The sequence below is a fragment of the Salvelinus alpinus genome, chromosome 12, assembly GCF_045679555.1.
Source record: "Salvelinus alpinus chromosome 12, SLU_Salpinus.1, whole genome shotgun sequence".
Classification (NCBI taxonomy): domain Eukaryota; kingdom Metazoa; phylum Chordata; class Actinopteri; order Salmoniformes; family Salmonidae; genus Salvelinus; species Salvelinus alpinus.
Genome location: NC_092097.1, coordinates 39,205,070 through 39,225,330, shown reverse-complemented (window position 1 = coordinate 39,225,330; position 20,261 = coordinate 39,205,070). Strand labels below are relative to the sequence as shown.

Sequence of the window (20,261 nt, the reverse complement as noted above, 5' to 3'; positions counted from 1 at the left end):
TGTGTGTGTGTTCGTACACACACACACACACACACACGTGTATGTATACGTACCAGTCCCAGTAGGTTGAGGAAGAGGTGTGTGTGTTTGCGGATGAGGTTGTAGGCCTCACAGCACAGGTCCACAAAGTCATGGAAACGACTGGAAGGTTTGTCTCCTCCGTTGATGACATAGGCCATGTCAGAGGTGAACGCAAACGGAGCACGGTCTCTGCCAATCACAAATACACACAGATAAATACCAATCAGAACACAGGGCCATTGGTCTCTACCAACAGGAACAGAACCATCTGTCTGTCTGCCAATCAGCTAAAGACTAAACCAAAAACAAAGACAGTGGGAAAAGTTACGTTCCTCTGTCCTCACAATAGGGACTACATCTAGATTTGAAATTGAAGTTGGGCATACATTTCCCAGCGCCCTCCCGGGCTCACCGTTTGATGTTGCCAAACATCTGGGCATGTCCTAAAAACTTGCCAAAGTCGATGTGGAACATGTGACCGCTGGTCTTTAGCATGATATTGTCATTGTGGCGGTCACAGATACCCAGGATGTAGGTGGCCACGCAGCAGCCTGCGCACGAGTAGATAAAGTTCTCCACAGCCTAGCAGGACACAGCACAGGGTCAGAGGTTACAGGTCAAAGTGTGTACTACGAGAGTGTTGGTGGGAGGTTGAGAGAGTGGGCGAGTGGGTGTGTGTGCTTGAGTGAGTGATAGTTTGTGCATGCGTGCACATGTGTCTGACTGTACCTTCTCATACTCGTCCTCTGTGGGGTTGTGTTTCTGTAGCCAGTCAGCCAGGGTTCGGTCCTTAAAGGAACCAGTCACTCCATGTTCCCCCTGGATCCTCCTCAGAGTCTCAGCCTGGGGAATCATCTCCACCATACCTGAGAGAGAGAGAGGAGAGAAGAGAGAGAGAGAGATGAGAAAGAGAGGAGAGCGAGAGAGGAGAAAGAGAGGAGGGCGAGAGAGAGACACATACTTTTTGGTTATGTAGTGTATGTGGACACCTGCTCGTCGAACTTCGCATTCCAAAATCATGGGCATTGATATGGAGTTGGTCCCCCCTTTGCTGCTATAACATCCTCCACTCTTCTGGGAAGGCTTTCCACTAGATGTTGGAATATTGCTGCGGGGACTTGCTTCCATTCAGCCACTAGTGATGTCGGGGACTGCTGTTGGCCGAGTAAGTCGGTGTTCCAATTCATCCCAAAAGTGATCGATGGGGTTGAGGTCAGAGCTCAGTGCAGGCCAATCAAGTTCTTCCACACCGACAAACCATTTCTCTATGGACCTCGCTTTGTGCAAAAGGGGCATTGTCATGCTGAAACAAGAAAGGGCCTTCCCCAAACTTTTGCCACAAAGTTGGAAGCACAGAATCGTCTAGAATGTCATTGTATGCTATAACATTAAGATTTCCCTTCACTGGAACAAAGGGGCCTAGCCTGAACCATGAAAAACAGCCCCAGACCATTATTCCTCCTCCACCAAACTTTACAGTTGGCACCATGCTTTGGTGCAGGTAGCGTTCTCCTGGCATCCGCCAAACCCAGATTCGTCCGTCGGAATGCCAAATGGTGAATCGTGATTCATCACTCCAGAGAACGTGTTTCCACTGCTACAGAGTCCAATGGCGGTGAGCTTTACACCACTCCAGCCAACGCTTGGCATTACGCAAGGTGATCTTAGGCTTCCTGACGGGCCGCCCCCAAGTGGTAAGAGTAGGCAACAACACGTCTGCCACGCTGATCCTTAACACTTGGGCCCCTCAGGGGTGTGTACTTAGTCCCCTCCTGTAATCCTTGTTCACCCACGACTGTGTGACCAAACACAACTCCAACACCATCATTAAGTTTGCTGACGACACAACAGTGGTAGGCCTGATCACCGACAACGATGAGATGGCCTATAGGGAGGTGGTCAGAGAACTGGCAGTGTGGTGCCAGGACAACAACCTCTCCCTCAATGTGAGCAAGACAAAGGAGCTGATCGTGGAGTACAGCAAAAGGCGGGCCGAACAGGCCCCCATTAACATCGACGGGGCTGTAGTGGAGCGGGTCGAGAGTATCAAGTTCCTTGGTGTCCACATCACCAACAAACTATCATGGTCCAAACACACCAAGACAGTCGTGAAGAGGGCACGACAAAACCTTTCCCCCCTCAGGAGACTGAAAAGATTTGGCATGGGTTCCCAGATCCTCAAAAAGTTCTACAGCTGCACCATTAAGAGCATCCTGACCGGTTGTATCACCGCCTGGTATGGTGTTAGAAGTTCACCTAGGGGTCATGATTGGGGCTGTACCAAATGATTGATGCATTAGAATAATTTATTATGCTTATGTTGTATTAATAGAACAGGGGTTATAAGACCCCTCCCTCTTTACATTTATAGGGTCCTAGACTACAGATTAACAATATATATACACATTATGAGGTTTTAATATTGTTCCACAGTGGTTTTCTAGTTCTCTCTCTCTTATAAAGAAACTGTCTGAGAAATGTGTGACTGAGACAGAACTCTGCAGGGGAGTGTAGGAGATAAGACTACTCAGACACTCCACTATAAATCAACTTGGACATTTACTGCTAAGCTTTTAGATAACACACTAAAAGCCTTGTTTATATAGCTTTGTAGGCATGGTTTTGGTCTCATGAGTAAAAGATAATGACGTAGGCAGTGACATCACGAGGGCAGGATTTCAGGTTTGATAAAATAAGATGGGACCTTTTCTTTGATGCAGAACTTACTCGGAAACATGCGTTATCTTCCTGTTGTCAACTTCTGTCTGCAATTGCATTAATAAAGATTTTCTAATGATTTAATTAAAGATATTTGATATTGACAAGGAACAAGGAAACGAACCCCAACAATGAAAACTGCTCGGCATTTGACAGTAAGGCGCTACAGAGGATAGTGCGAATGGCCCAATACATCACCGTGGCCAAGCTTCCTGCCATCCAGGACCTACAGTTGAAGTCGGAAGTTAACATACACTTAGGTTGGAGTCATTAAAACTATTTTTTCAACCACTCCACAAATTTCCTGACTTAGGTCAGTTAGGACATCTACTTTGTGCATGACACAAATAATTTTTCCAACGATTGTTTAGAGACAGATTATTTCCCTTATAATTCACTGTATCACAATTCCAGTGGGTCAGAAGTTTACATACACTAAGTTGACTGCCTCTAAACAGCTGTGAAAATTCCAGAAAATTATGTCATGGCTTTAGAAGCTTCTGCTGAGGCTAATTGACATCATTTGAGTCAATTGGAGGTGTACCTGTGGATGTATTTCAAGGCCTACCTTCAAACTCAGTGCCTCTTTGCTTGACATCATGGGAAAATCAAAATAAATCAGCCAAGACCTCAGAAAAAAAATTGGAGACCTCCACAAGTCTGGTACATCCTTGGGAGCAATTTCCAAACGCCTGAAGGTACCACGTTCATCTGTACAAACAATAGTACTCAAGTATAAACACCTTGGGACCATGCAGCCGTCATACCCCTCAGGAAGGAGACGCGTTCTGTCTCCTAGAGATGAACGTACCTTGGTGCGAAAAGTGCAAATCAATCCCAGAACAACAGCAAAGGACTTGTGAAGATGCTGGAGGAAACAGGTATAAAAGTATCTATATCCACAGTAAAACGAGTCCTATATCGACATAACCTGAAAGGCCGCTCAGCAAGGAAGAAGCCACTGCTATAAAACCACCATAAAAAAGCCAGACTATGGTTTGCAACTGCACATGGGGACAAAGATTGTACTTTTTGGAGAAATGTCCTCTGGTCTGATGAAACAAAAACAGAACTGTTTGGCCATAATGACCATCGTTATGTTAAGAGGAAAAGGGGGGAGGCTTGCAAGCCAAAGAACACCATCCCAGCCGTGAAACACAGGGGTGGCAGCATCATGTTGTGGGTGTGCTTTGCTGCAGGAGGGACTGGTGCACTTCACAAAATAGATGGCTTCATGAGAAAGGAAAAGTATGTGTATATATTGAAGCAACATCTCAAGACATCAGTCAGGAAGTTAAAGCTTAGTCGCAAATGGGTCTTCCACATGGACAATGACCCCAAGCATACTTCCAAAGTTGTGGCAAAATGGCTTAAGGACAACAAAGTCAAGGTATTGAGGTGGCCATCACAAAGCCCTGACCTCAATCCCATTGAACATTTGCGGGCAGAACTGAAAAAGCATGTGCGAGCAAGGAGGCCTACAAACCTGACTCAGTTACACCAGCTCTGTCAGGAGGAATGGGCCAAAATTCACCCAACTTATTGTGGGAAGCTTGTGGAAGGCTACCCAAAACTTTTGACCCAAGTTAAACAATGTAAAATCAATGCTATCAAATACTAATTGAGTGTATGTAAACTTCTGACCCACTGGGAATGTGATGAAATAAATAAAAGCTGAAATAAATCATTCTCTCTACTATTATTCTGACATTTCACATTCTTAAAATAAAAAAAGTGGTGATCCTAACTGACCTAAAACAGGGAATTTTTACTAGGATTAAATGTCAGGAATTGTGAATAAATGTATTAAATGTATTTATATAAATGTATAAATGTATTTGGCTAAGTTGTATGTAAACTTCTGACTTCAACTGTATATAATAGGCGGTGTCAGAGGAAAGCCCATAAAATTGTCAGAGACTTCAGTCACCCAAGTTACAGACTGTTCTCTCTGCTTCCGCACGGCAAGCGGTACCGGAGCACCAAGTCTAGGACTAAAAGGCTCCTCAACAGCTTCTACCCCCAAGCCATAAGACTGCTGAACAATTAATCAAATCGCCACCGGAAAATTTACATTGACCCCCCCCTACCTTTTGTACACTCGCTGTTTGTTTGTTACCTATGCATCATCACTTCGCCCCCACCTACATACAGATTACCTCAACTAGCATGTAACCCCGCACACTGACTCGGTACCGGTGCCCCCTGTATATAGCCTCGTTATTCTTATTGTGTTACTTTTATTATGACTTTTTATTTTAGTCTACTTGGTAAATATTTTCTTCTTGAACTGCACTGTTGGTTAAGGGCTTGTAAGTAAATATTTCACAGTAAAGTCTACACTTGTTGTATTCGGCGCATGTGACAAATAACATTTTATTTTATTTTGATTTGATAATAATACACACAGGCAAAAATGACGTGAGAGCACAGGAGGAAAGGCAGGCCACAGCACTCAATGGAGTGACTGAAAAAGCTTATTCTACTTTCCCCAAATAAATCAGAAATACACACATTGTCATCCTATAGACATTGTCAACCTACAAGAAACATGGTAAAAAGGAGATGAACCCACTGGTTGCCCTCTAAGTTAGAGAGAGCTGGTAGTCCCATCCACCCAACTACCAGAAGTAAAACAGGGAAGAGACTCAGGGGGTATGCTAATTTGGTATAAAGCAGACCTAACTCACTTTATTAAATCAATCAAAACAGGAACCTCTCGCTCTCTCCCCCTCCCTCCTTACCTCTGCCTCGTCCGGTAGAAAAACATCTGAAGATCACCATCCTCATGTCCAGCCCCTCCTGGATCCAGATCTTGTTCATGATGCGGATGATCTGCAGGGTCAGCATGTCCTGGCGCAGGTCGTCACCTGACTTGAGAGCAGAGGTCAGAAGATACAGCGGTCACAGAGGTCGAAGGTCAACAAGGGTTCAGAAAGGCACATTTAAGTGGATTGTTGATTTAGTAGAGTAAAACAGTGGCTGCATCTCAGTAGTCTTAAGTGGCTCTCTGATTCAGTGGTGTTTGAAATGTTTACCTTGAAGATGACATTGATGTTGTCTCCCAGAGGATCCAGGTTCTGGAAGGACAGTTTGAGCGGCACGGCGTTGGAGTTGAAGTAAGAACACAACTGCAGACAGAGATCACACACAGACACGAGCTCACATACAGACAGGAGTAAAACACACACACACACACACACACACACAGTAAAACACACAGGAGCAAACACACACGTACGCACGCACACTAACACAAACACGTACCTGTATGTTGATGGCTTTGACCAGCATGCCAGGGTTGAGGGGGAGACGGCAGCTGCTACTGACAGAGAAGAACTCCCTGACCTCCTCCAGTCCCTCTCGAAGGATGGCCTGTCTGCTGGAGGGAGAGGTGTCCCGGACACGTTGGGCTACTTTAGCCAGGATGGTGACCAGCCAGCACTGTCTGTCAAACTGCTCTCGAAGACCCCGACCCACACAGCACAGCAGGCCTGCTAACAGGTGCTGGTACCTCCCACTGAATTGGCTGTCCTGCAGAGTATCCTTCAACAACCTGGGAGACAGAGGAAATGTATCTGACTATGTGGTCCACTGTGCAGTACTGTGTACATTTATACATGTCAGCATTTAACAAATGTGTACTTTGTGTTCAGGGCCCGTATTCATGAAGCATCTCTGAGTGCTCCTCTAGCATCAATTTAGCCTTTAAATCATAATGGTTAACAGGGTGGACCTGATCCCAGATCAGCAATCCTACTTCTTATGAATATGGGCCCTGATGTAATCGTGTTAACTACATTTTAAGAATATTTTTTTATGCATCATCCAGTGAGTTTGTTTAAGTATTTCCCAATCTGTCTAGCAGGTGGAAACATGTTTGCCCTACTGAAGACAGAGCATCAATGACATTGTCCGACATTACAGCATTGTCTTGTATGGAATGCTGTACTTTTTTATTGGGTGTTTCTGTGAGCGAATGTGAGTCATGAATTGCCTCATATCTATGTTAAGAGGTGGTGTGTCTGTGAGCCTACATCAGGCTGCGCGTGTGTGTCTGTGAGCCTACATCAGGCTGCGCGTGTGTGTCTGTGAGCCTACATCAGGCTGCGCGTGTGTGTCTGTGAGCCTACATCAGGCTGCGCGTGTGTGTCTGTGAGGCTACATCAGGCTGCGCGTGTGTGTCTGTGAGGCTACATCAGGCTGCGCGTGTGTGTCTGTGAGCCTACATCAGGCTGCGTGTGTGTGTCTGTGAGCCTACATCAGGCTGCGCGTGTGTGTCTGTGAGGCTACATCAGGCTGCGCGTGTGTGTCTGTGAGCCTACATCAGGCTGCGCGTGTGTGTCTGTGAGCCTACATCAGGCTGCGCGTGTGTGTCTGTGAGCCTACATCAGGCTGCGCGTGTGTGTCTGTGAGCCTACATCAGGCTGCGCGTGTGTGTCTGTGAGCCTACATCAGGCTGCGCGTGTGTGTCTGTGAGCCTACATCAGGCTGCGCGTGTGTGTCTGTGAGCCTACATCAGGCTGCGCGTGTGTGTCTGTGAGCCTACATCAGGCTGCGCGTGTGTGTCTGTGAGCCTACATCAGGCTGCGCGTGTGTGTCTGTGAGCCTACATCAGGCTGCGCGTGTGTGTCTGTGAGCCTACATCAGGCTGCGCGTGTGTGTCTGTGAGCCTACATCAGGCTGCGCGTGTGTGTCTGTGAGCCTACATCAGGCTGCGCGTGTGTGTCTGTGAGCCTACATCAGGCTGCGCGTGTGTGTCTGTGAGCCTACATCAGGCTGCGCGTGTGTCTGTGAGCCTACATCAGGCTGCGCGTGTGTCTGTGAGCCTACATCAGGCTGCGCGTGTGTCTGTGAGCCTACATCAGGCTGCGCGTGTGTCTGTGAGCCTACATCAGGCTGCGCGTGTGTCTGTGAGCCTACATCAGGCTGCGCGTGTGTCTGTGAGCCTACATCAGGCTGCGCGTGTGTCTGTGAGCCTACATCAGGCTGCGCGTGTGTCTGTGAGCCTACATCAGGCTGCGCGTGTGTCTGTGAGCCTACATCAGGCTGCGCGTGTGTCTGTGAGCCTACATCAGGCTGCGCGTGTGTCTGTGAGCCTACATCAGGCTGTGTGTCTGTGAGCCTACATCAGGTTGTGTGTCTGTGAGCCTACATCAGGTTGTGTGTCTGTGAGCCTACATCAGGTTGTGTGTCTGTGAGCCTACATCAGGTTGTGTGTGAAGACAAAAGGAAGGCTGAGTGTGTCTTGATGCATGAGCTGATATGTGTGTAAGTCTCACCAGAAGAGATAGTGTGCGATGCGCATGTCCCCTATGGCTCTCCGTAGCAGGAAACGCACCAACGGGCTGTCCAGGTAACACTCATATTTCAGAGCCTGTGAGACAGCGCGAGGGCGAGAGAGACGGATTGAGAGAGTTGGTTAGATGCTCTACATAGCCCTCTACATCAGGTTGTGTGTCTGTGAGCCTACATCAGGTTGTGTGTCTGTGAGCCTACATCAGGTTGTGTGTCTGTGAGCCTACATCAGGTTTGTATGGTAATCATAAGGCATTGGTACAGTGTTACCTGCACCAGCTGTGGTAGGAAGTCCAGCAGCTCAGGGTCAGAGATAGAGTCCATCCACTGTACTGCAGTATGCCTGAGCTCCTGATCAGGGAACCTAATACACATTCAATACATTTGGCATTATATTATTAAATTGTTTCAATCCAAAATAAATAAAGATTTGAGAGATCAAGCTTGGACCTCATTAATCATTGAACTGTCATTTTTAAAAGAGGATGATGCATGTGATGTCATGTATGTTGTCCTGCTGGTTGGTATTTGGTATTTATGTTCCAGAACAGGATTCTAAGCCTGTCAGGTCCACTCCCATCTCTGACCATGACACCAAACTGCCAGCATGTCTGTGGTCCACATGAACACCTCCAATCTGAACACATCATGACAAGGTTGTGACTGTTTCCTTGGCAAGTGTTGCCCCAGAAACCATTGCCTGGCAACCACATGCACACATGCAAACACACAGTCCCCTTACGTGGCATGCAGCAGGCCCAGTGCGTGGTGGTGGTTGAGACATGCCCACTGGCGGAGCAGGGCATAGATATCTGACAGACATGCCCACTCCCAGCGGGGGGCACTAGCCAGCACCAGGGGCAGGGCACCACTCTCTGACTGGCAGAACGAACGCTTCTCCCACAACAGACGCTTGTCCTCTGGAGTCAACCTGGACACAGAGACAGAGAGAGACAGACACAGAGAGAGAGAGAGACAGAGAGAGAAACAGAGAGAATAAATATAAGCTGACATTAATATTTAGCTTGAGAGTGGGGAAAGAGAGGGGGATATGGAGAGAAGGGAGGGGTAAAAAGAGTGAAAGGTTGGAAATAAAGGGGGAAATACTGTATATTTTGGTGTTGCTCTCAGCAGCATTAGATGGCCTCTCTCCACTGTAATAAAGATATAGATAATCTTGGTTACCCAGAAGTAAAATTATTTTGCGAAAATTTGTCATTTCCTGTTTTACTTCTGGGGGGGATGCCGTTAACAATTGTGATTACCTTTGTGTGAAGAAAGGAAGTGAAGTCTCCTCTCTCGTAAACGGAAACTATCGGCCAAACCCCTCTGTTCCGCTAATTTCACCCGTGTTTATCATGGCCAAAAGGTTCTGTTTTCAGGAATTTCAGCCTATTTTGACTTTGTGGCTGTGGAATCTAGTGGAAAGCATTTATCATCCGCACACAGGCTTGAAAATCACGGCACCAGTTTAAGCACAGCCTTCTCCCAATCTTGATTTTCCAAATGATCAACGACGAAATCCAAAAACCAGGAACTACTGCTGTTTGTAATCACATTCTACGTGGGCCTTGACAGATACTTATCGTTTCATCTATCCTATCCACTACAGATCAAGAGATAGATAACCCTCGTATAAATGTGGCCAACACGTATCAATGCTCTCTTTGTCACGATAACACTGCTCTGTTTCTCTTTGCTTTGGCAATACTCACTCTAACATAGTTACGCCAATAAAGAACAATCGTTAAATTTGAAACAGGCAAACACAAAAAAAGACAATGTTTGGAAGGTGTGTGTAAGGGGGAGAGAGTGGCAGACAGAGAGAGGGAGTGAAGGAGAGAGAGATAACGAGGAAGAAAAATAAAGGAGATAAGGTGACTGGTAGAAGGGAGAATAAACAGTATCAATTCATATAGTAGATTCATAGTCATCACATACACGCACAGGTTCTTATGTGTATGTTTGTATCCCTGTCTCAATCAACAGACACAGGTTCTTATGTGTATGTTTGTATCCCTGTCTCAATCAACAGACACAGGTTCATCTGTGTATGTTTGTATCCCTGTCTCAATCAACAGACACAGGTTCTCATGTGTATGTTTGTATCCCTGTCTCAATCAACAGACACAGGTTCATCTGTGTATGTTTGTATCCCTGTCTCAATCAACAGACACAGGTTCATCTGTGTATGTTTGTATCCCTGTCTCAATCAACAGACACAGGTTCATCTGTGTATGTTTGTATCCCTGTCTCAATCAACAGACACAGGTTCATCTGTGTATGTTTGTATCCCTGTCTCAATCAACAGACACAGGTTCTCATGTGTATGTTTGTATCCCTGTCTCAATCAACAGACACAGGTTCATCTGTGTATGTTTGTATCCCTGTCTCAATCAACAGACACAGGTTCTCATGTGTATGTTTGTATCCCTGTCTCAATCAACAGACACAGGTTCTTATGTGTATGTTTGTATCCCTGTCTCAATCAACAGACACAGGTTCATCTGTGTATGTTTGTATCCCTGTCTCAATCAACAGACACAGGTTCTCATGTGTATGTTTGTATCCCTGTCTCAATCAACAGACACAGGTTCATCTGTGTATGTTTGTATCCCTGTCTCAATCAACAGACACAGGTTCATATCATCAACAATGATAAATCTAGTGTTTTTCCATATAATATTAAACTGATCCTGACCATTAATCACCATTTGTTGAGGTTTTGAATGTGTGCACATTGGGGCTGGGAGGTATACCGTATTTTCCTTTATACCGGTATTGATGCACGGACCAGTTTTTGTTTTTAGTTTGCCTTCTATAATGGTATTTGAATGTTTCACTCGTTAAATGTGATACGCTGTGTGGAATGTCCATTTTTATAGTTTACTCCGCTACTTGAGTCACCTCTCTCTGCTCTCTCTCTCGCTCCATGCCGCTTTCCACACAGACCAGTCCCGCCCCACAGACCTAGTCCCGCCCCACAGACCTAGTCCCGCCCCACAGACCTAGTCCCGCCCCACAGACTAACACTATTAGTTTGTGTTTCTTACATCTGCAAACAGTTAGTTTGTCTTTTCTAAGCAAGTTGTGGCTAAACTGCAACAGTCGGTAAAAAATAAGGCCTAGATTTTTTGCCCGTATCGCACAGTCCTACGTGGCAGTGTGGAAATTATCTTAAATTAGCGCAGGAAATGCAGAAATTGATGAAAATGCAGAAAAAGTTGGTGGAAGTTTAATTGAACAGTATAAAACAACCAGAATGGAGAAAGACCCATCAATATCACTTAAAATGTATGTGTTGCCACCCTTGGGTCACACACAAGCACATTTAAAATTGTATTATTCAAAAACATGAAATACCATCATAAATTTGAAAAATACTGTGATATGATATTTTGGCCACATCTTCCAGCCCTAGTGCACATTCTAGTCAAAAGCCTCATAGGTTGACATTAAGACATTCCTGGTTATTTAGAGGTCAAGAGAGTGGAGGGAAAGGCACAAAGTAAACATTAAACAAACATCAAAACACAAACAGCACATTCCCTTTCCTTCCATCTTTCAAAGGCACGCTCCAAAGCCCCACTTACAGAACCATGCTTGGAAGTAAACATCAAAACACTGGTCCAAGATAAACATGGTTCGTTTATCTCTCTTACAACACACAAGAAAGATCATAAACTATGACAACGTCTAATGGACTAAACACTACACTGTGAGGACCAAACAATTGATTCTCATTCAAAATCCTGTTTTCCTAACCCTAACCCCACCCCTTAACTCTAACCTTAAACCCATAACTTAAACATAACTCCAAACTCTAATTGTAACCCTAAAATAGCTTTTTTCCTTTTGGGGACTGGCAAAATGTCCCCACTTGTCTGGTTTTTCCTTGTTTTACTATCCTTTTGAGGACTTCTGATACCCACAAGGATACCCCAACCACCCCCCGACAAGAAAGGAGAGAAGGGGGGATGGGGAGAATAGAGGGGAGAGGAGAAAGGATGGGGGTATAATATAATCTGGGGCGGATTCACCACCAGCTGCTGCTATGACATCAACTTAAACCCACTCCTCTTTCCCCATCCCCCCTCCCAATACCATCCCCAGAGCACCACACTGCCCATATATCTCCTGTCTCCCTTCCTGTTCTGTCCACTACGAACCCATTAACACCCTTTAAGAACTTATACAGCTGAATGCTACGATGTTGGGTTTGCACACTTGCACAGGAACATACAGTACACAACAACTCTTACTGGTCTAATGCAAGAGTGATTTTAAGAGTGACTTTAAGAGTGACTTTATAATGATGTAGTGGATGATGTTAGTCTGACAGGACTGTTCTGTCCTCTCATGGAAAGAGAGTAGAAAGGTAGCGTGATAGAGAGCAAGACTGATGGACAAACGGCCAGCCAGACAGACGGCCAGCCAGAATAATTGTCTCACCAGAAAAGTGACTTCTTGTGCAGAACGTCCTGTAGTTGTCTCTGGCTGTGCTGGTCCAGTCTGCAGAAGTCATACTGGGGACTGAACTCTGCAGGAGGGGGGGTACTGAAGAGCACCTCAAATGACGACGTTGGGAAGTCCACCTAGAGAAAGAGGTCAGAGGTCACACTAACAACCACACCAAGATTCTGCATGAAGTGTTGTGATGAGGCAAACGTACTTCAATAACTAAATATGGTTTGATTTATAATCATTGTTACTCTCACAGATATGTATACACGCAATACACACTCATCGAGTATGCAGAGTAAAAATACTGACTGTTATAGAGCAGCTGGACAAGGTAACGGGTGTATGGAGAGTAAAAATACTGACTGTTATAGAGCAGCTGGACAAGGTAACGGGTGTATGGAGAGTAAAAATACTGACTGTTATAGAGCAGCTGGACAAGGTAACGGGTGTATGGAGAGTAAAAATACTGACTGTTATAGAACAGCTGGACAGGTAACGGGTGTATGGAGAGTAAAAATACTGACTGTTATAGAGCAGCTGGACAAGGTAACGGGTGTATGGAGAGTAAAAATACTGACTGTTATAGAGCAGCTGGACAAGGTAACGGGTGTATGGAGAGTAAAAATACTGACTGTTATAGAACAGCTGGACAAGGTAACGGGTGTATGGAGAGTAAAAATACTGACTGTTATAGAACAGCTGGACAAGGTAACGGGTGTATGGGAGAAATGGAAGGGGGGATTGGGGGAGAGGAGAGGAACAGAATGAAGTGAGGAATTAACAAGGAAAGTAGGAGGGGAAAAAATAACATGAAAATCCAAGAGAGAAGAAATGTGAAGTCATGGCAGGCCACTGAGGGAAAGCCTTCAGGATGAAGGAACACAGAGGAATATAACCTAAATTAGGTCAGATAGAAAATCAATTCTTATGTATCATCCACTCAGTTTGTTTTGGCATTGAAATGTTTGACGGTGTGCAGAAGAAAATGTGTGTGAGAGAAAGAGGGGGTTACATTCGGATTAATGATTGACAGATGTATGCCATGCCCCAGATGTGTCTTATGCGATGTTGGGGCAGTGTGTGTGTGTGTGTGTGTGTGTGTGTGTGTGTGTGTGTGTGTGTGTGTGTGTGTGTGTGTGTGTGTGTGTGTGTGTGTGAGTGAGTGAGTGAGTGAGTGAGTGAGTGAGTGAGTGAGTGAGTGAGTGAGTGAGTGATAGATAGATGTATGCCAGGACCCAGCTATGTCTTATGCGATGCTGGGGGAGTGTGTGTGTGTGTGTGTGTGTGTGTGTGTGTGTGTGTGTGTGTGTGTGTGTGTGTGTGTGTGTGTGTGTAAGCATATGTTGTTCTGCCATCAGTGATGAAGTATGAAGCCTCAAATGATGTCGCCACGTTAATGAGGAGACCGATTGCAATAGAACACACACACAGATCCCATTTTAACGCAGCCCACAGCACTGAGACAAAGAGCCACTGGGAACCAGCGCCACGGGCCAGCTGGCACTGCCACACACTGGGCTGGCACTGCATGAGGGACTGTGTTTACAATACAATACCGCTGAGAAGAAACCCTGTGTCTACGTGCGTGAGAGAGAGAGAGAATGAGCGAGTGAGAGCGAGGAGGACGTGTGTGTCAGAAGGGAGGGCAGACAGCAGGGCACTCTAATATCCAGGGTGAGTTTTTTTGGCCAGAGCAGATCCAACTGACCTACTTTCAGGTCCCTTCTGCAGATAGCAGTTGTAGTGTTTGTGTGTGTGTACTACATGCATGACTACCAATGTGCGTGAGAGTCCCTCTGCCTATGCTTTAACATGTGTGGAGAGGATTCTGGTCATAGAGACAGACAGAGCACTTTGGAAGTCCAAACCCCCATCTGCTCCACAGCTCTAAAACGGGTCAAAAGACAGCCAACGTTCATGTTACACACGGAGGCAGGAAACCTACTGTACCTGTAGCGTGTGAATAAGCCTTTTATAGGCTGTTCTTTTGACCAGGAGCAACGGTGTATGTTTTATTGAAACAGGCCAGTCTGGAGAGGAAAGAGGGCGGAGAGAGTGAGGAAGAGGGAGGGCGGAGAGGAAAGGGAGGAAAGCTGTAAAAGACAGATATAGAGAAAAAGAGAGGGAGTGAAAAGGAGGACACTAGGTAATAGGGAACTATACCTTGAAAAATAAATAGAGGTAAATAAGAGAAAGAGAGGAAGGAAGAGGAGGAGGAGAAAAAGTGTGTGCGTGCGCACATATGCCGTGTGTGTGTGTGTGTGTGTGTGTGTGTGTGTGTGTGTGTGTGTGTGTGTGTGTGTGTGTGTGTGTGTGTGTGTGTGTGTGTGTGTGTGTGTGTGTGAGAGACTAGGTCAGTTACCTGCAGGATGACGCTGTCAGGCTGGCTGAAGTTGGGGAAGCTGGAGCGAGCGTTACTTCCTGGGTTGGAAGGCCACAGACCCAGTAGCTTCCTCCCACATGTCAGGATGCTGAGGGAGAGGGTGATGGTCATAATCTCAGACACACGCACCCACCCACCCTCCTGTGGACTAATACTCACTGTCTGAAGTTGAAGAGGGGCATGGTGACCCAGCCCAGGGATTCGATGCTGCGGCGCTGCTTACTACCCTTCTCTTCCACTCCTCCAGGGGGTGGCAGAGCACTGGCATACAGAGTCACTGTCAGCTGGGTCTCCCTTGGCAACTGGTTGATCTGCACTGGGAAGCACACCCTGCGGGGTAGAGGGAGGGAGGGAGGGAAGAGAGAAATGCAATGAGAGAGGAGGATATAGAGAAGGATTGAAGGGGAAGAGAGGAATAGAGAAGGACAGAAAGCGTGGGGGGTTGAGAGAGTGGGAGAGAGAGAATCAGTTGTAGTTGAATTGTGACTTGTGAAATGCAGTAGCTATAATATAAATACACATTTTCTTAGAAGAGAGTAGACGGAGTGGCACTGTAACTGAACAGCAGAGTAACGTTATAGAGCTAGTAAACGATCCCTCACTGTAACTGAACAGCAGAGTAACGTTATAGAGCTAGTAAACGATCCCTCACTGTAACTGAACAGCAGAGTAACGTTATAGAGCTAGTAAACGATCCCTCACTGTAACTGAACAGCAGAGTAACGTTATAGAGCTAGTAAACGATCCCTCACTGTAACTGAACAGCAGAGTAACGTTATAGAGCTAGTAAACGATCCCTCACTGTAACTGAACAGCAGAGTAACGTTATAGAGCTAGTAAACGATCCCTCACTGTAACTGAACAGCAGAGTAACGTTATAGAGCTAGTAAACGATCCCTCACTGTAACTGAACAGCAGAGTAACGTTATAGAGCTAGTAAACGATCCCTCACTGTAACTGAACAGCAGAGTAACGTTATAGAGCTAGTAAACGATCCCTCACTGTAACTGAACAGCAGAGTAACGTTATAGAGCTAGTAAACGATCCCTCACTGTAACTGAACAGCAGAGTAACGTTATAGAGCTAGTAAACGATCCCTCACTGTAACTGAACAGCAGAGTAACGTTATAGAGCTAGTAAACGATCCCTCACTAACTGAACAGCAGAGTAACGTTATAGAGCTAGTAAACGATCCCTCACTGTAACTGAACAGCAGAGTAACGTTATAGAGCTAGTAAACGATCCCTCACTGTAACTGAACAGCAGAGTAACGTTATAGAGCTAGTAAACGAGCTTTCCATTTATATTTAGCCCTCTGTCATCCACATGGGACCCGTGTGCTTTCAACACGTCTCCCACATGAAAGAGAATAACACATTAAGAACTCTGTTGGAATCCTAAAACTTCAAAGACTCGTTAGCATGAAAGAAGCTAGCATCGAGCCAACTAAAAATAGTAGTGTGATTAACAAACACCATTGGTTCTGAGCTAAACCCCACTGGTGGATCTGCTAGCATGCTTCGCTAACTAAGACAACATGTTCAGTTACGGGGCCTGTTTGTACACTATGGACGGGAGCCCCGGAATAGATACTTGAGGAACAATAGAGAACAAAAGGGGAATGGCTCACCCCCCAACTTGTGCCATGTCTTTTTTTTTTTTCCTTCATTTAACTAGGCAACTCAGTTAAGAACAAATTATTATTTACAATGACGGGCTACCCCGGCCAAACCCTAACGACGCTGGGCCAATTGTGCGCCACCATATGGGACTCCCAATCACGGACGGTTGTGATACAGCCTGGAATCGAACCAGGGTCTGTAGTGACGCCTCTAGCACAGATGCAGTGGCTTAGACCGCTGTGCCACTTGGGAGCCCAAAGGACACATGAGGTCATGAGACACATGGACCACCTATGTGCCTTTTGTTAAAGAAATCAGGTGATAGAGGTGAAAAGGAGAATGGAGTAGGACATTAAGATGAGTCGTCCAGCCAAAAAGACAAACATTTACATTGAAGACTTACACACACAACCAACAAACCAAGAACAGTTTGAGGAAGTCTACCTTACAAGGATGTAGCCTGCTGCACTCCCTGTCCAAACTCCAATGTACTCCAGCCATAATGAAACATGACCTATTTGGTATTTGTGCCAGGCCTATTTGTGTTTATTCCATCTCAAGAAGCTTCAACAAGCTGGACACTGTCAAGCAGTCTTCTCGGGAAGTGTTGTTTAAGGGTCAAGGTTTTGCAAAATTGTTGTCACATCTGAAGGAGCCATTAGGCAGGCCTACACGGGTTGACAAAAACATGTTTCTCTACAACGCTTTATAAATCAACCCAGATACCGGAGGACTAAAAATATTATTACAATAGAGGCAAAAATAATATTGCAAAAATAGTATCTTTAAAATAACCCCAGGGACAACGCATCAAGGACAGGAGGTACAAAGATCAGAAAATAGATACCGGATGCTGCATACAAAGCCAAGGAGACTAGTAACAACCCACAAATAACAACCCACTGTAAACACTTTCCATCTGCTTCAATAAGTACCCACATGTCCACCCACACATAAACACACCCACGACCAACAGCTCTTTCCAGTAGACACATATAGGGGAAAGTAGGTGCACAAACAGAACACCTGGTACTAGAGTGGGATGGCTTGAACACTAACATGTGTATGTTATGAGTACATGTTGTTAGAAGTGGTTGTTTGGATAGCAAATATCTATATTGCTTTTAAATGATAAGCATCAAGTAATATAAGGATACATAGACTCTGATTGGTGAACATCTCTGTGAGGTTGGTTGAGGTGCCTATAAGGTCTGTTGTGACAGGCTGTGATTGGGTACGTACCTCTGGTCCCAGACTACCAGGTGAAACAGGTACTTGCTGACCTGCTGTTTGCTGGTGTGCTGCGGGGCACAAAGCTCTGCCCCTCCATGGGTCAGAGAGCACGACAGGAAGAAGCCCTCATAGCTGATAGGAAGAGGAAGTGGAAATCAGCCAATGGGATAACAGAGAGGAGATCAGCCAATTCCATGACAATGTGAATCCAGGTAAAGGCTATGATCCATTTAGTGACGTCACTTGTTAAATCTACTTAAAATCAGTGTAGATGAAGTGGAGGAGACCGGTTAAATGCAAACTCAATATTATGAAGGTGTTTTTAATGTTTTGTACACTCAGTGTAGATGATAGGCCAATGGAAATGACTACGCCTGGAAATGCTATAATTACAAGTAACTGAGCACCAAGTTGGAGTCAAGTGAACTTCTGAAAAACAAATAAAGACAATTCTTCATTGGTCTTCTGACCGTATATTCTGATGTGAGTGTGTGTATGTTGTATAGCATGTATTAGTCGCTCTCTCGACCTCTGAATGCTCGGCTAAGAAAAGCCAGAAGGTGCTCACATTTTGCACCCTCTATAACCACTTTGATCATTATTTGACCATGCTGCTCATCTATGCACATTTGAACATCTTGAAGAATGATCTGGCCTTAATGGCCATGTACTCTTATAATCTCCATCTGCCACAGCCAGAAGAGGACTGGCCACCCCTGGTTCCTCTCTTGGTTTCTTCCTAGGTTCCTGCCTTTCTATGGAGTTTTTCACAGCCACTGTGCTTCTACGTCTGCATTGCTTGCTCTTTGGGGTTTTAAGCTGGGTTTCTGTGCAGCACTTTGTGGCAACTGCTGATGTAAAAAGGGCTTCATATATAAAAGTGATTGACTGAAATGTAATTGTTAGAGTATGCATAAAAATGGTTCTCATGTTGGAATGTGGGTCAAGCTAGCTAACTTTACAGGAGAGAAAGCCTAGTAAATACCTCATAGTTTGACAACTGATGCGGCCATTCCTTCAGTGTGGAACTAAGCATGTAAACTGTGTTGAGTCATTGATCAACAAGTCATTTTGCATGCCGAAAAACCCTAGGGAATATCAGTAGCCTAGTCAAACTGAGCACAGCTTTGCGCACTGACCAACGGCAGGTATGAGGCCTGCTCCAGATCTTGAGCATCTGCACCTTCAGCATTCAAATGCAAAAATGGCTTGCGTGATATTAGGCTTATTAGGTTATTGTTATCTCTACCATGTTGAAAATTGTGTTTCACCGGAATAAAAGTTAAGCTAACGGAGACAACTCTGATCTGGCTATAGCCTGTGAGTGTGGGGGAATGGTTAGGGTAAGAACCACATTGCATTGATTCGTTCTGTAATCAAACCAAATTGCACCGAATCGATTCCAACTAAAACGTATCGTTCCTGTATCGTGTCGAAGCCCATGTATCTAGATACATATCGAATCGTCTGGAAAGGGAAATATGCACATTCCTCATTGCTACCTAAATCCCTATCTGAAGACCTTATCAATACAGAGGATATCCATTGTGTGGGAGATTAGCTGATATTTTGGTATCAATTGATCTGTCTTCCTGCACACAAAGACACACCTTCACACACACACAGATGGCATGTGAAACCGCCGGACAGGTGCCGAGTGACCAGACAGAGCTCTGCCCCGCCCCTTTGGGTCAAAGGTCAGGCAGGGTTCCCAGGCTGTCAATCAATCACGTGCCAGCATCAGTTACAGGGGAAGACAAAGGAGCCAGCCAACTGGGGTCTGGAGAGGGGAGGGGGTGGAGCAGAGCGAACCATTCATGTGGCTGGAAGGGGGTGGGGGAGTGAAGGAGGGCCGTACACGGCGGTGGGGATAGGGATGGTACAGGGGAAATTCTAGGAGCAGAGTCAATGGTAAGGGCAATAGGGCTGCAGGGTGAGTGTGGGGGAATGGGTAGGGTAAGGAGTTGAGTATAGAATGTATGGGAATGGTGGGATGGCAGTGCATCTGTCATACTTTCCAGGTCTATGCCCAAACAGTTCGAACTTCTAATTTTAAAAATTAATCTCTCCAGAAATAAGTCTCTCACTGTTGCCGCCTGCTACCGACCCCCCTCAGCTCCCAGCTGTGCCCTGGACACCATCTGTGAATTGATCGCTCCCCATCTAGCTTCAGAGTTTGTTCTGTTAGGTGACCTAAACTGGGATATGCTTAACACCCCGGCAGTCCTACAATCCAAGCTTGATGCCCTCAATCTCACACAAATCATCAAGGAACCCACCAGGTACAACCCTAAATCCGTAAACATGGGCACCCTAATAGACATTATCCTGACCAACCTGCCCTCCAAATACACCTCTGCTGTCTTCAATCAAGATCTCAGCGATCACTGCCTCATTGCCTGTATCCGCCACGGGTCCGCGGTCAAACGACCACCCCTCATCACTGTCAAACGCTCCCTAAAACACTTCTGCGAGCAGGCCTTTCTAATCGACCTGGCCCGGGTACCCTGGAAGGATATTGA

General features: G+C 45.6%; 1 protein-coding gene across 1 annotated transcript in view; it reads right to left on the bottom strand.

Moving 5' to 3' along the window:
• LOC139536113 (phosphatidylinositol 4-phosphate 3-kinase C2 domain-containing subunit beta-like) overlaps positions 1 to 20,261 on the bottom strand; it is a 75,322-nt gene that overhangs the window by 14,379 nt on the left and 40,682 nt on the right. Inside the window, exons 12-24 of the mRNA XM_071336294.1 lie at positions 17,749 to 17,871; positions 15,044 to 15,214; positions 14,864 to 14,972; positions 12,490 to 12,632; positions 8,780 to 8,968; positions 8,308 to 8,401; positions 8,022 to 8,116; positions 6,007 to 6,295; positions 5,778 to 5,870; positions 5,484 to 5,613; positions 751 to 887; positions 434 to 603; positions 54 to 210 (exon numbers count right to left, since the gene is read on the bottom strand). Coding sequence (XP_071192395.1) covers positions 54 to 210; positions 434 to 603; positions 751 to 887; positions 5,484 to 5,613; positions 5,778 to 5,870; positions 6,007 to 6,295; positions 8,022 to 8,116; positions 8,308 to 8,401; positions 8,780 to 8,968; positions 12,490 to 12,632; positions 14,864 to 14,972; positions 15,044 to 15,214; positions 17,749 to 17,871 — 1,900 coding nt within the window. The remainder of the gene's footprint in view (positions 1 to 53; positions 211 to 433; positions 604 to 750; positions 888 to 5,483; positions 5,614 to 5,777; positions 5,871 to 6,006; positions 6,296 to 8,021; positions 8,117 to 8,307; positions 8,402 to 8,779; positions 8,969 to 12,489; positions 12,633 to 14,863; positions 14,973 to 15,043; positions 15,215 to 17,748; positions 17,872 to 20,261) is intronic.